At 38.4% G+C, this 15,562-nt stretch overlaps 1 protein-coding gene across 1 annotated transcript in view; it reads right to left on the bottom strand.

The window, feature by feature from the left end:
- Nucleotides 1–15,562, bottom strand: part of luzp2 (leucine zipper protein 2) — a 124,465-nt gene that overhangs the window by 48,503 nt on the left and 60,400 nt on the right. The window contains exons 2-4 of the mRNA XM_026320252.1: nucleotides 12,707–12,824; nucleotides 8,440–8,510; nucleotides 3,950–4,031 (exon numbers count right to left, since the gene is read on the bottom strand). Of these exons, the coding sequence (XP_026176037.1) occupies nucleotides 3,950–4,031; nucleotides 8,440–8,510; nucleotides 12,707–12,824 (271 nt within the window). The remainder of the gene's footprint in view (nucleotides 1–3,949; nucleotides 4,032–8,439; nucleotides 8,511–12,706; nucleotides 12,825–15,562) is intronic.

Genomic DNA, 15,562 nt, shown 5'->3' with positions numbered 1-15,562 from the left:
GCATGTGAGGGACTGACTCAAATTACACCAGCGTTTGCTTTCATTGTATTGAAGGAAAATGACAAACAGTGCAGCAGTGTGGCTCATCTGATGATTCCTTTAGTAATTTGTGTATAACAATGAAGCTGTATGACACATAACACTGAGTCTAATCAAACGTTGGGTACAATACTTGATCGTGGAATCAGTTTAATTGCTGTGATCTTTTTGAGGGTTTGTTTTACAAAGTAAAAAAAAGTAAAGAACTGTTTCCAGGTTTATACATAACTGAATATTATATATATATATATATATTTTTTTAGGGTACTGCCTTAAGCTAATGTTGTGCCGCATAAACTGTCAGAAGGTGGTGAAACAATTCAGTCACATTTTTTCCACCTTCTAGCGAGTACACCCTGGGGAACTGCAAACTCGACCGCACCAGTTGACTCACATCCCCACCAACAAGAAATGATAACATCAGAGGTCATGTTCAGTCACTGTCACAGCCGCCGAGAAGAGTTTAAAAAAGAAAATACTCAGATGAATAGAAAACAAAAAAACAAGCATCCTTCAGTGTTTAGTTTGCTAATTAATGTCATGGAATAAAAAGAAGAATAAAGCAGTTAGGTAGTTAGTAGCTAAGTGTACTGAATGCTTGTGATAATGCCAGTGCAATACAAATGTCATCACCTGTTTTATTGCCTTTAATTTAACCAGCATGAGCTGTGCTGCTAAGTTTACATTCAGGCACTATATTGAGGCTCCTACTATAAATGAACGCTGTTCATAAGGACAGTGGCAGAGAGGGACCTTGTTGTAGTAAAATTTTAAAACACAGTTTTTCACATTTCCACTCACCAGCCATCAAGACTTAAAGACCATTTAACTCTGACAAAAAACCTCTGTCAAATATTTTTCTCATGACTCACAGCGTTTGTTTTGCATAACAACTATCCAGAAACATTTCACTTGAGACTCGATATATATATATATATATATATATGGTGAGAAATTTATTCCTTCAGTGCGCGAGTGCTTATTTTCCACTATGTGTCTCATTTAATAGCCCATATGCTTTTCATGACATTTTTGTTCAATCCTTTTGTCCTGAGCTCAGCATGTCTTTCTGGTGCAGGCCCGTGGCTTGTGCTCAGCAGCCAGACAGACATTCAAACACTAACTGCAGATGGTAAACGTCTGCCAGGGGCTGCAGTATAACAAAATGAATTCTGTGTGCGAGAGAGACGGAGATAAGTCAAAGGTTTGTCTTTGTGGTTTCATTTTAATAAGTTTGTGTGTCGAAAAGAGAGGTCATTGAGATAGTTCAGAGGACAAGGGGGAACAGCATTCATGAGGCTGATGACCTCATATCAGGTATGCACCCCAGGGAACAGCAAACTAAGCCTCATCAGACTCACATCCCCTATCAGGGTATGATAACATCAAGGTCCATGTTTGGGCCTTTCAGTCACCACCACAGCCTATGGGAATGGTTAAAAAAAACCACATCCTGGTGCACTATTTGGGGTCTTTGTTTAAAAGAGGAAAAGATGAGTAGAAGTACAACAGTGGCTTCTATACACCTGCAGCTCAGTGGGCTGGAAGAAAATACAATTTTTATGGTTTAATGTATTTTTGAGCTATAAAAATCAGTTCTAGCTCCATATGGATTTTAAATTGTAAAGAATGGAAGGTGCTTAGATAAACTATGCATGACTGGTCCAGTTGGACTCCACTAAATAAACTGCTGAAGTGAAAAAGACTTGTCGATTAATTGACAAAAACAGTCTAGAAACATTTTTAATAAGCATTGAAGGTAGGATTTGTCAAACTACTTAAAGCCACAGCTTTAAGTTAAATCTTAATGCTAACGACCTACTACAATTTACTACAATTTAGCATTTTATTTTTGTTAATATCTGCAAAGTAGAACTAAACACAAAATGTAACCAAGGCTGACAGGAATGTCATTAATTCAGCAAGTGTTCAGTCATAAACCAGAGCACTGGACAAATTAAAGGTCTGACCTGACAGTGGGGCTATAGATGGAAAGTTAAGGTTTTACAATTCATCCTTAATGGACATGAATGGCCTGAAATCATGTTTCATTTGCAGGATCTTTAGAGCACCTCTTTTAATTTGGGATGATTCTACTAACGTCAGGGAGGTACTTTTCTTACAAAACATTAAATGTTAACTTCAGCTTCTGATGTGCAGAAATCACCACATTCAATCAGGCAGGATCCTGCATGAGAAAGAGAGCTCTAATACTGGCTTGAATTTCATGGCCTCTGCCTAATTTCTGAGCATATTTAACCACAATCAGAGCTACAATAGATATTGTTAATTTTGTGAGGAAGGTAGTATTAACATCCCCTATGTTGATTCTTGACTGATTTTTCTTTAGAAGCCCTGTTTTTCCTGTGAACGTTAACGTGGGCATGGGGGTTGTGAACCAGATGCAGTATTATACTGTTGTGTTGAGCGAGTGTGGCATTTGCATGGTGCAGAGGTGCTCTTCTGACGCTTGAATCTCAGCGGTTGTGATAAATACCATTTAACACAACATAAATGTCAACACGAAACCCAGCAACTGAGATTTGTCAGCAGTCAGGAAAATGGCAAGAATGCCACTCGAAATGTTACTGTACAAGTGTTTATCTTAGCGCAGATGATTTGATTGTTGATCATAATGTCACTGTGGATGTTAAACCTTGTGACTGTGCACAAAACCCTTTGGAATATTACAGGACAAGCTTTTTATTAGCACATATTGAAAATCCCAGAAGCACTTGGCTACTGTAGCTGCCAGACAGTCTTCATTCTACATACGATAAGATAAACATGGTATAGAGCTCATGTGCAAACAACCTTTACACAACATAGGTGAGGAGAAATGTTAAGTAATAATTTAGTAATCAGATGAACATTATTGCACTCCTATATGCCATACACTCACACTTTAAGAGAATTTTTATTTACTTCCTAAACAATGCTTTGATAGGATTTGGTAACACAAACCAGTCTAGCAGGGTATTTTTGAGCTAATTAGAACTTCTATAGTACTAACACTAATTACATTATTTTCTCATAATTACAGGGGCTACATGCTCTGACAACGCCTCTTTCTTTGTTATTTATAATACTATCAATGTTACCATGTCATTTATAATACTGCCAATATACTGTGACCATGAATATGTGACAATATTGCCAATGAGCTGGATTCACGTTTAAATCTCTACTGTTTCTATACACATTTAACAATCAACACAAACCCTCATAATAATAATAATAATAATAATAAGCACATTATCATCTGCATACATGATTTTAGACGTGTAAAACAAAGATTTTAACACCAAATTAGAAATGACTGCTGTTGAATTGATTAGCTGATTAATTTGTTGATTAACAGAAAAATATTCAGCAGGAATTTTGAAAAAACAAAACAAACCAAACAAAACAATCCTTTCTCATTAGAAATGAAGTTTAAAAAAAAAAAACAAAACTGTCACTTTTTAAGCTCCTGAAATGAGACGATTTTCTGCTTTTTCTTGTCTATTTCTTCACTATTTCCTGAGGTTATAGAGACAAAGTGATTCATTAAACTGAATTTTCCAGATAGTGTTTAAGATACTCTTTGGAAATGTAATTAGAAGCAAAGTGACAGTTTCCTGGGCAGCACAGATGGGTAGATGGAAAGCTAGATACTGTAGATGGGGAGATTGATAGCTGACAGATACGGACATGTTCTTAGGTTATAATGCCTTTGATTATAATCTTAATTTTTGCATTGGGACACAAAGCTTTTCCTCAGTATTGCTGAGTGTTTCAATTAAGGGGTGAGGCAGAGCGAGAGAGCTGGCTTCTGGGTAATGTGTGGTTCACTGTGACGCCCGTGTGACAGGTGATGGGGCTGGTTAGAAGAGACCAGATGCTGATGGCCAGGCCATCTTTCTCTTACCGTGGCCTGCTGCTTCTCTGCTCTCTCATTTGCCTCATCCAGCTGCTTCTGCAAGGCTGCCTGGAGGGACTTCATCTCCTCTCTGTCAAGTGAGAGGAAAGTGAGAAACTGTTAGCACATCCTCCTCACATACTCTCAAACACCTTTTATTTGTGACATCTTTTTAACATAAAGATTTGGCTTTATCATTCCACCTTAATAAGCTGAAATAATGCAAACATTAACACCTAATTGAACATGCAATTAGGGGATAAATGAAGACGTATTTGTGGAACATTTGAGGCTTAATTGTTTGGGCTGCTGATGCGGGTCAGTGGTTTCAAAAACACTCGTTTAAAAGTAAATGTAGTCTTATTTGGCTGGTGCTGTGGTCAAGGAGCAGTATCTTTAAAGACAATGCGGCTATGCTTCGTGTTTGTGTGGAAAGTATCTCACTGCTCAACAGCCATATTTTGAAATTTTATATGCCATTGGTTTTGTCGCTTGGCATAAGTTGAGCGTAGTGAATGTTTTTCTTCACAGCACCCAGTCAACCACCATATCTGTGCCATGTTATTTTTCTATTGCCTGCATCTAAAGACTTTTGTAACGTTTTGTACAAGTCAGATGAAAACTAACAAAAAAGGGGCACAGTAAATGTGAGAGTGACATACCTAGACACCACAGGGCAGTGGGCACACACCAAGAGGGTATAAATATGCAGGTTAAATCAGAGCTGAATTAACTGTTGCTGTTTTGAAACCTGCTGGCAAATATTTACTGTATGTTGCATTGTAGTTTGTAGCAAAATTATTTTCAGAAAGCAATCAAATCGCCGTTAAGAGTTGTCAAAAATAAATGACTTGCAATGAATCACCTGTCTGCATCCTCCATGATGGAGTCAGCTAGTAATCACATTTGGCAGACATGGAACTCCAAAGGTGGATTAATAACACTTTGACAAAAGTGTGGCTCAAAAACGCTAGGTAGGCAACACTGAGCCAAGCTGCTGCTTTATGGTTTTTAGCTTGATGACATGTGAGAGCTGCCATGGACTGTGATAGGCTATTGATTTGCTATCAAGATGCTGCACACAGGAAGCTGGCGTTTCAGAGAGCATGGAGGCCACAAATGACTCCAAACCATTAACAGTCTCATGACACACAACATTAATCAGGCAGTCCTAACTGGTAAAGCACTTTATGTAAACACTTTCCCAGGTTGTTTGCAAAAAAGACATGGAACTAAATCACAGACGCTTAGATGTGTGTTTTCTTTTTGTTTTTACAAAGTCAGGCAGATTGTTTTTTTTAATATACAAGAAGGATTTGTGATTGGATTATGCCATATCCACCCAAGGCTGTGCATGCATACCCAAACTGGGAAACATTTGAAAATAACCAGTGTCAATAATAGTAAACGAGCCATTATTCAAAAGCCCTGCATCATCTTTTTGTGTGATGTGATCCAATATGCACTTTGCATTCACCCATCACAGTTTAGTATCCCTGGAATCTGAAATGTGATGACAGTTGTGGGGTTGGTTGTGCTGCCAGGTCACTGGCCACTAAATCTGATCACACTGCACCAACACAGTCCTGATAATAAGTTTTGACTGTTAAACTTTGGAGGATCCTTTTTTAATTTATCTCTAGTATCAGGCTACGTACCACAGGCCTTTAAGACTGCAGTAATCAAACCTTTACTCAAAAAGCCTAGTCTTGATCCAGGTGTCTTGGCTAATTATAGACCAATATCCAACCTGCCATTTATTTCTAAAATCCTAGAAAAAGCTGTTGCTAAGCAGCTATCAGACCACTTACACAGGAATGAACTATTTGAAGATTTCCAATCAGGATTTAGAGCACATCATAGTACAGAAACAGCACTGTTGAAAGTTACCAACGATCTTCTCTTAGCCTCAGATAATGGACTTGTTTCGATACTTGTCCTCCTAGACCTTAGTGCAGCATTCGACACCATTGACCACAACATCTTATTACAGAGACTGGAGCATGTGATTGGTATCAGAGGAACAGCGTTAAAGTGGTTCCAATCCTATTTATCGGACAGATTCCAGTTTGTTCATGTCCATGATGAACCTTCCACACGAACAAAAGTTAGTTATGGAGTTCCACAAGGTTCTGTGCTAGGACCGATTCTGTTCACCCTGTACATGCTTCCTTTAGGATATATCATTAGGAAGCACTCTATTAATTACCACTGCTATGCGGATGACACTCAGTTATATCTATCTATTAAACCTGTTAACACAAACCAGTTAACCAGACTTCAAGCCTGTCTAACTGACATAAAGGCTTGGATGACCAGTAACTTTTTACTTTTAAACTCGGAGAAAACAGAAGTCATTATATTTGGGCCTAAAAATCTCAGAAATAACTTTTCTAAAATTATAGCTACTCTAAATGGCATAGCCCTGGCCTCCAGCACTACTGTAAAAAACCTTGGAGTTATTTTTGACCAGGACATGTCCTTTAACTCACACATAAAACAAATTTCTAGAACTGCATTCTTTCACCTGCGCAACATTTCCAAAATTAGGAACATCCTGTCTCAAAATGATGCAGAAAAACTAGTCCATGCGTTTGTTTCCTCAAGGCTAGATTACTGTAACTCATTACTATCTGGATGTCCTAATATCTTAATAAAAAGCCTCCAATTAATCCAGAATGCCGCAGCCAGAGTCCTGACAGGAACTAGCAAGAGAGATCATATTTCTCCTATATTGGCTTCTCTTCATTGGCTCCCTGTAAAATATAGAATAGAATTTAAAATCCTTCTTCTCACATACAAATCCCTTCATAATCAAGCTCCTTCATACCTTAAAGACCTCATAGTACCATATTATCCCAATAGACCACTTCGCTCTCAGAGTGCAGGTCTACTTGTGGTTCCCAGAGTTCTCAAAAGCAGAATGGGAGGCAGAGCCTTTAGCTATCAAGCTCCTCTCCTGTGGAACCAGCTCTCAGACTGGGTTCAGGAGGCAGACACTCTCTGTACTTTTAAGGCTAGACTTAAAACCTTCCTCTTTGACAAAGCATATAGTTAGGGCTGGCTTCAGGCAACCCTGAACCATCCCTTAGTTATGCTGCTATAGGCCTAGACTGCCCGAGGACCATCGGTGCACTGAGCTCCCCTACCCTAACCCCCCCCCCCCCCCCCTTCTCTCCCACCTCATGTATATTCCACCATTGAATGTTACTAACCTTGTGCTCTCTCTCTCCCCTAGTTTGTGCTCTCTCCCTCCCTCTCTCTCTCTCTCTCTCTCTGTACCTTCTGCAGGTGTCCCTGGTCCTGGAGCTGTTTATCGCTGATGTGCAGTTACTGGCCCCACCAACTTGCAGTGTCTATTTGTTGTTTATTGTTGCTGTTCTTTTCTCTCTGCTCTATCCACTCACCCCAACCGGTCGAGGCAGATGGCCGCCCAAACTGAGCCCGGTTCTGCTGGAGGTTTTTTTCTTCCGTTAAAGGGAGTTTTTTCCTCTCCACTGTCGCCAAGTGCTTGCTCATAAGGGAATTGTTGGGTTTTTAGTTTTAGTTTTTGTAAAGTGCCTTGAGATGATTTGTATTGTGATTTGGCGCTATACAAATAAAATTGAATTGAATTGAATTGAATTGAAAATAGTAACTGCTACTTATTTACTCAAGATAATTAAACGTTGCGGTTGTGAAGAAGGAGAAGACGCTCAGGACCATGTTGTCAAGGTTACTTAACACGGAAAGCTGTGATTCTCTTGGATAACCTAACAAATTTATGGGTTTAGGCCACAACATCCAAGTTTAATTATTTCAGCTGAATTTCTGAGAAATCATGTTTTGTCTTTCAGTTTGGATGGCTCAGAAAACCACAACACCCACAACCTTCAGCTGCCGGTACTATGATGATGAAGAAGCCAGTCGGAGGGTGAAGCAGAGAGTGAACAAAATGCAGCACCACCGATTCTGAATTAACAAACACACAATGCTGCAAAATGTGTCTTTGTAACACCACAATCTTTAACTTCCACCAGCCGTCACTGATGCACACAGCAGAATTTTAAGCTCGATGACAAAATGAACCCTCAGGTTTTCTACCCATAGGTCTTTAACTTGGACTTTTCACTGGAGATACAGATATTTTCTGACATAGATGGTAATCATTTGTGTGACGCTTTAACTGAGTTTCATGCCCAGTGAAGCTGTAGTCAGCCATGTGACGCTGTCTGTGAAAAAAAGGTAATGAATGTGACTATGCTTGTGGATCCAGAGGTGCATGAAACGGCGTGTCCCAAAACTCTATAGAGAAATACTTTTTCATGGCTTTCAATAAGTTTTAATTATAACTTAATGTTTAATTGGTGGTGAAGGTGATGACAATGATGTTCTGAAAATGCTGTCGACCTTAGATTTGATCAATTAATCTGCCATAACTGATGGTTATTTGAAATTTCTGTCATAAATTTTGATGACACTCCTTAAACCGTCGTGTAGGTCAGCCATGATGCCTTTACCTCTGTCTGTGGCTGAGTTCCAGGATCCTCTGTACCTCGGTCTTAGCCACTGTGTCATCGTTCTTCAGTGACTGCAAGAGAACAGAAGAAAGGGAAATACATAGCTTTGTGTATTACATGACAAACTCCAAAATGAGAATTATGTCAAGGCACCCACAACAGATGGTGGAAAGAAAAGGTTTTAAAAAAAAATAATAAGAATTTGCAAGCTCCTTAACGCAACAGTCCAAAGATTTGTAAAGTGTGTGAGTCATGGCTCTATGTCAATAGCTCCAGAATCATAAAATAATTAATGTAAATATAAAATGAGGCAGCAGATGTAAAATGGTGTTGAAACCCCCCAAAAACCTATATAGTCTATAACAATCTGGAGATGAATGTTTTATAAAAGTCTTAACGAGAGTACAGGCAGGCATACAGATTGTGTTCCAATGGTGCCTAAGCACCTGCCTGATGGGTAATTATGGATTAGTCAGTTCGCTGATTGCCTTTCAAGCCTTCCAAGATATTTTTTATTAGTTATGAGACGAACAGACATTTTCAGACCCTGAAAAAAATGAAATGTGGACTCAAAGGGTGGTATAGTGTCTTGTTAAAGTTGTGCTTCAAGGTGAGATCTGTTGCAATTAGCACCACATTTCCATAAAGCCCGTTTCCTGCTGTCATAGAGGAGACGCTGCTTCTCCTCCACAGTCCCTGATGTCACTTCATGTACGTTTATGGAAAAGAAAACGAAGGGGAAGGAAATGAGCCAACAAGTGCTCTTGACAAGAGAGAATGTATCTTCACTTCAGATGGGCTTAAGCTGAGATGAAACCATGCAGTGAGAATAATAAATAGCTTGGAATTGTTTATTATTATTTTTTACAAAATTACATCAGTTCCAGCATCCTCTCTCTCTAGTGAAAGCTCCTCGATTTCTATAATTTCCATTGTGCCACAAGTCCAATGGCCGCTTTTCTATTCCACACTCTGTGCTGTTGTTTACAAAAAAGGATGATAACCGTACAGGCCACAAATTTTTATATGCCTTGCTTTGTCATCTGAAACAGGCTTACCATCACAAAAAGTTTGCTGTTTGAATGCACTTTCAGTTTAACATTTAATGCCAGAAATCTTTTAAATGCACATTCAGGCTATTTTCTAAAGCAGACCAAAGATGGGTAGGTGCAAACATCCATTCAATAAGCTGACAGAAAGCCATAGGTTTGCACTGATGAAACTCAAGCTGTAGTTAAAATCAGCTTGGCATATGATTTCTAGTGCTACACAGTAGTCTGCATACCCTTTTTGTTTATCAGTTATAGGATCTTAATGTTCAGCTCATGTGCTAGAAGGAAGTAGGACATGAAAAACATAAGATATATGCACAAATCTCAAAACAAGAGGTGATATATAAAGTGTTAAGTACAGTTTTGAGATACTGGAGGTCTTTGTGTGACTTTAGTGCTCACACCACCTCAATCACTTTGTGCCATAAAGCAACTCATTTAATTTCACACCAAACTTGATCCAGAGTAAAGTGCAGCGTAGGGGCTTTCATAGTTGTATAAATGTTTTTAACTGAATCTAGTGGTAATTTACAGATCCTACATTTTTATGTCAAAACTAAATGAACAAAATGTTAATTGACTCACATTAGTGACTGTGCTATTATGCTGCTGTTTGCAAGTACGGCGGTATACGGGGAGCCACTGTACAATATCACATGTTGAAACAGCTGCTTTTAACTTATGTTAAAGCGTCTCCTGAGGTTATTTTTCAAAATACAGTCCAATAAGTTGCCAATGCCTGTAGAACCTTCTGTTCTTGTTTTAACAAGTTCTCACACAGGAGCTGCTGCCAACAATGAATTCCCCACCCCACTAAGTTTAATTATTAGGGCTGCTGACCTGAACCTATAGGGTAACTTGTTAAAACTATACATAAAAAAACGGATAAATCATAATTTCCAGAAATACTAAATGCTTCTCCCTGTTGACTTGATTTTCTTTTCATTTATTTTATGATAATTTTTATGTAGATAACGTTTTTCCCCCATGAAGAACAGATTTGTTCCACAGCACACTATTCCAAATCTAACACCAACCTCTGCCCTGCCCAGTTTGCTGGCGTAGGGCCCAGAGCGAAGATAGATGCTAACTTAGCTAGCCTGGAGTGAATGGACATCAAAGCCTGCCCCTGGGGATGACGGTAGCCAGACTGCATGAGCTTTATCCAGCCACAAGGAACATCTCTCTCAAACACACACACACACACACAAATGCAGAAAAAATGTATGCATTTCATTTGTTTGATCATTGATTTTCTGAAACTTCTATTGGTGCACATAAGTTCCCTGAAGCCTAAAAACTTCAACACTGTAAAAAGGAAACTATCAGACTGCAGGTTTGGGAGTACTGCACAGAAACGCAGGGCATCTGGCACCAAGGTCAGAATGTCCAAGAGGGAGTCATGTTTTGCAAGATCTCGATTGCATACACTAATCTGACAGAAAAATACTAAATGATTCAAATATCTGAATGTATAATTGAGTTTTTGTTCATTTCTTGTCGTTGCCAAAAGCTGTAATGAAGTTGACCTAAACTGACTGGTGGGAAGTGATGTGCACTGTCTGGCATGGCGATAATTGTGTTTTGTGAAACGCTCACAGAATTATAATATCTACTGTATAATAAGGTACATTACTTGATAAAATGTCCAAGACTAGTATTTAGCAGAACTAACAGATACCTCGCTTTGCAGCACAGATAATGATCCTCATTATCATCCTCCTAAAGTTGTCTTATGAACGCATTTTTATTCTTAGGCTAAGCAAAATCAGTCTCGCTGCAGGAGTTGAGTTACAGTATCTACTTTTACAAATTTGTTTTCAAGCCAAATCTCATTAAGGTAAAATCTCCAAAACTTCCCAGAACACATATGCATGTAAAGTGGGACTTGGAAGTATAGAAACATTTACTTCAATGGCAACATACTGTAATTTTGATTAAAGAAACATCTGTATGGACATTTTCACAGATATTTTTTACATTACAGTTTTTTAAAAGAGCTTGTGTTTTTTGGGGTTAATCTATTAGTAAGGAACACAATACATAAGGATGGTTTATTACAACCTAGGTTTCATTTTTGTAGCTCAGGTCAGTGGCCACTGTTTTTCTCCGAGGAGACCTGGTTAAGAATGGAGCCATCGAGGCAAGAAACACTAGAGGTCAGTCAATAATTAACCAAGTTGACACTTTTGTGGGATTATTTAACACTAAAACATAAAACTGTAAGTGAGTGGATCCATAATGGCACAAATTTTCTTTATTGCACAGGTAAACTATCAGTGCACACAACTATGAATCACGGGAAGCTGAACCAAAAGCTGATCCATAAAGTGTGATGAATGTTTACAACAGGCAGCTTAGGGGTGTAATATCATCAGTAGCCATTGTTTAAAACTTGGATAATTGTCCGACTGCTTGGGCCTTTTGCCCTATTTCAGTTTTTGTGACGTTGCCATTTTCCATCTACTACGCAACGTTATCATAGCCGATACTATACAACTATTGACTGGAATAATGAAAGTACGACTCACACTCTAATAAACCACAGCTAAGTCTAATACTTCAGCTTGTCTGCCAACTATTAGGGACAACAGGGTTTTTGCACAATCAGCTGTGATTTTATGTGTTTGCAGCTAAAGAGTCTTCCTAGCTTATATTAGGCAGTATAGTTTTTATCTCTGCACTTTGTTACGTTTTGCACCCGATGCTGTAGCTGCTACAGGAGACTGCTGCTAAACAAAGTTTCGTTGTGTCTCGTTGTACAATGACAATGAAACTTCTTTTCCTTACCTTACTCACATACAGGTCGAGTATTTACTCTTTCCAAGATGTAGTAAATGTTACTCTTAAAGCAGAGGTACTGATGACTGAAGTTTAAGACTTTTGCATTGGGAAGTGTGCACATTTTTTGAACTGATGTTTTCAGTAGCACTAAACAATTGATCTGCATTTCTGACTGTGCATTGTTTATTCAGCAGCTGCATGTTCCAGTAAGACATCACATACACAACAATGGGTGTGCTAAGTAAATTGGAAAAAAAAAACAAAACAGTACATTAATATTTAATACCAGTAAGTTACTGTACTGCAGAATGATGAAAAATAAGTAAAGAGAGTCATGAGATGGCTGAAAAAAGAGGCTTAAAATGCTGCTGGCCCAGAACTCCCAGCCAACGACGGCGTCTAACGTCAGACAAAAACAGTAGCGTTCCCACCTGAAGGTTGCCTTTTATGTTGTCCAGCTCCTTTGACGTCTTGGAGAGCTGGTGCAGGATGCCGCTCCGTTCACTGAAGACTTCCTTTAGCTTCTTTTCCAGCCCATCATAGCTTTGTCTGTTAAGAGAATGAGAGAGTGAGATTTCACTATTAAATGTCTGCCACTGGCTGTGAGAATTCACTCTTTATTGGCACCCCTGGGAGAAAGAGGTGTTTTAAACTGGATTAAAAGCACCATCATTAAAACTAAAGGGTAGAGCAATAGGGTAGAAAGCTAATATCTATTCAGATAGTCCCTGGATGAATACAAGAAGAAAAAAATAAAAAATAAAAAACTTTTAGTCCTTTCAATCAACCAGTTTAAAGAAGGCTGCTTTTACACAGATAGGTCTTTTGACCAGAGGTACGGCCGTGCATTGCCATTTAAATATTCATGTAGTCCATTCAATTATTAAGGGACAAATTCTACAGGGCACATTTATTAAATCCTGTTTTTCTCTTTGCTAAACTGAATGACACTACGGAGGCATTGTAGACATTCACTATTGAGCTTCCAGAGAAACAAATATTACTTGAAGTGAAAGTGAAAGTGAAAGTGACTTATATGGCCAAGTATGGTGACCCATACTCAGACTTTTTTTGCTCTGCATTTAACCCACCCAAGTGCACACACACACCGTGAACACATACTTCATAGCAATTAAGATGGTTTCTATTGTAAATGACATTCAGTTTTCCCCACTGAATATTGTACTGAGAATTGGGAACAAAGAAGATCTTGGTTCAAAAAGAATGGTTTATGGGAGCTGGGGCACAGAGGTGAACAGAGGCAGATGGAATAGAAGCTCAGGGGTTGATTGACCTGATACATTTGGCCTTTCAATGCTCCTTCGTTAATGATCGTATCTCATTTTTACCCGTTTAATCAACAGGATCAGAGTAACCAGTCATCATATGTTCCTTTTCACTGCCTGACAAAAAAACTAAAAAAAATCCCTTTTTCATTTAATCCAACATCCTTGTTTATTGACTCAAGGACAGCGACGACTCTTCGGGGAGGTGTTTAAAACCAAGCAGAACTGAATGAGCATGTGGTTACCATGTGAACAAAATAACATAGATGCCCCAAAGTTTCTTAAAGACTTGATTACTTTATGACCTCTAATTGTAAAGGGTTATAATAGCAGTCGCAGAAGAACCCGTCCATAGATAGAAGGAGAGAACATGTACAAAGATAAGTGGTTCCATAACATAATCTTAATAACTGAAGTGGATTCACCTTATATACTATGAGATACAGAGTAACTTTTTTTTCTTCAAGGTCGGTTTATCACAAGACAAATTGAGATAAGTGAGTAAAACAACCCTGTCTCACTCCGTGACCCTGTCATGTCCCATTTTACTTTGGCCACTGTTTTACAACTACGTTAATGTAGAAAAAAAAAACTGATTTAACAACAAGTTTGTAAGTGACATAAACATTCACAGAGTGGCATGAAGAATAAACCAATTTCACTCTTCAACAGGCTTTGTGTTACTGTGTGAGAATTAATGTGAAAGTGATGTATTGCAGTTTAAAATGTACATAGTGACTACAGCATATGTAATGTAATTTTAAATTCAAATGAGTAATTCTTAGGTAAAATAAGATGGGTGTGCGAAAGTAAAACTTTTTTTTAGAACCATTTCACATCCATCCTCTACAAGGTTCCCCTAGTGCCAACAGTGTTTTCAGAATGAATATGATCAAAACAAACCTCTTCTCTAAAAATGATGTTTGTATGTTAATGGTCCTAATGCAGGAAATGTTATTTCCTTACAGTGAAGAGAAGCAGAGGAATTAATGGAGGGTATATATTTATCTAAGGTCTGCGTCTCTCCATAACTTTTGAGTGGCAAAACATAACATTATTAACAGCAATGATTCATAGACCAGTTAATGATTTACATCTCTAAAAACCATAATGTAGTCTAATTTGTTTTTTTTTTTTTAAACTTGCACTACTGACTGACTTCATTTCCACATGTGGCAACATAAACATTTTTTATTTAAAAGTATATTAAACTGTGCAGGAGACAAGCGTGGTGTAACTGTACTATAGCTTACTGCACTATCCAGTCACCTCTTACTGTTACTACACAAATTATAAAACAAGTCTTATTGCCATCCAAGGAGGAAATAAGAGGCAGTGTGACTCTCGGGCAGTTGCCCGGTTTAGCTACAGTAGCTACCTGAGGTTGATGCTGATGCCAAACAAGCATCTTCAAGAGGAGGGGCAGCCTGGTGCACACATGCCTGGCGTGTCAGACAGCAGTGAGAAAACATCCAGGACAAGAAATGCTCTAATTTAACATGCTTCAGACATAATCAACACAGAAGTGCTAAACTCTATGAGCAACGTGCACTGCTTTAACTATAGATGCATTATAGTGGTGGTAGTCAATGCATAAAAACTGCAACCCTAATTTCAAGCTATTGCAAATGATTGCTATATAGATGTAATATCAGAAGATGGGGTTGATTACAAATTAAACCCAATCGAAATTTACAATCTGCAAGTGTGAATAAACAAACCACAGCAACACATCATCAACAAAAACAGCTTGTTAAAAAGATATTTTCTTTTTCCTTCACAACTAATTTCAAAAAGATCAAAATACTCCTCCACTTACATCCTTCTGTAATCAGAAGCTCCAAATGACAACAGCCTCAAGCAAAGCATGGACACTTCATATAATTTGTTGGATAATTCACACCAGTTGTGACAAAATTCCTCACTTCGCTGTTTTAAACACAATCTGGTCGATCATTCCTCAAATGCCTGGCTCATGAATGTAGGTAGCTGAGTTTTACT

This window comes from Mastacembelus armatus, chromosome 3 (assembly GCF_900324485.2).
Source record: "Mastacembelus armatus chromosome 3, fMasArm1.2, whole genome shotgun sequence".
NCBI lineage: Eukaryota > Metazoa > Chordata > Actinopteri > Synbranchiformes > Mastacembelidae > Mastacembelus > Mastacembelus armatus.
The sequence above is the reverse complement of the archived record's forward strand: the minus strand, read 5'-3'. Positions and strand labels throughout refer to the sequence as shown.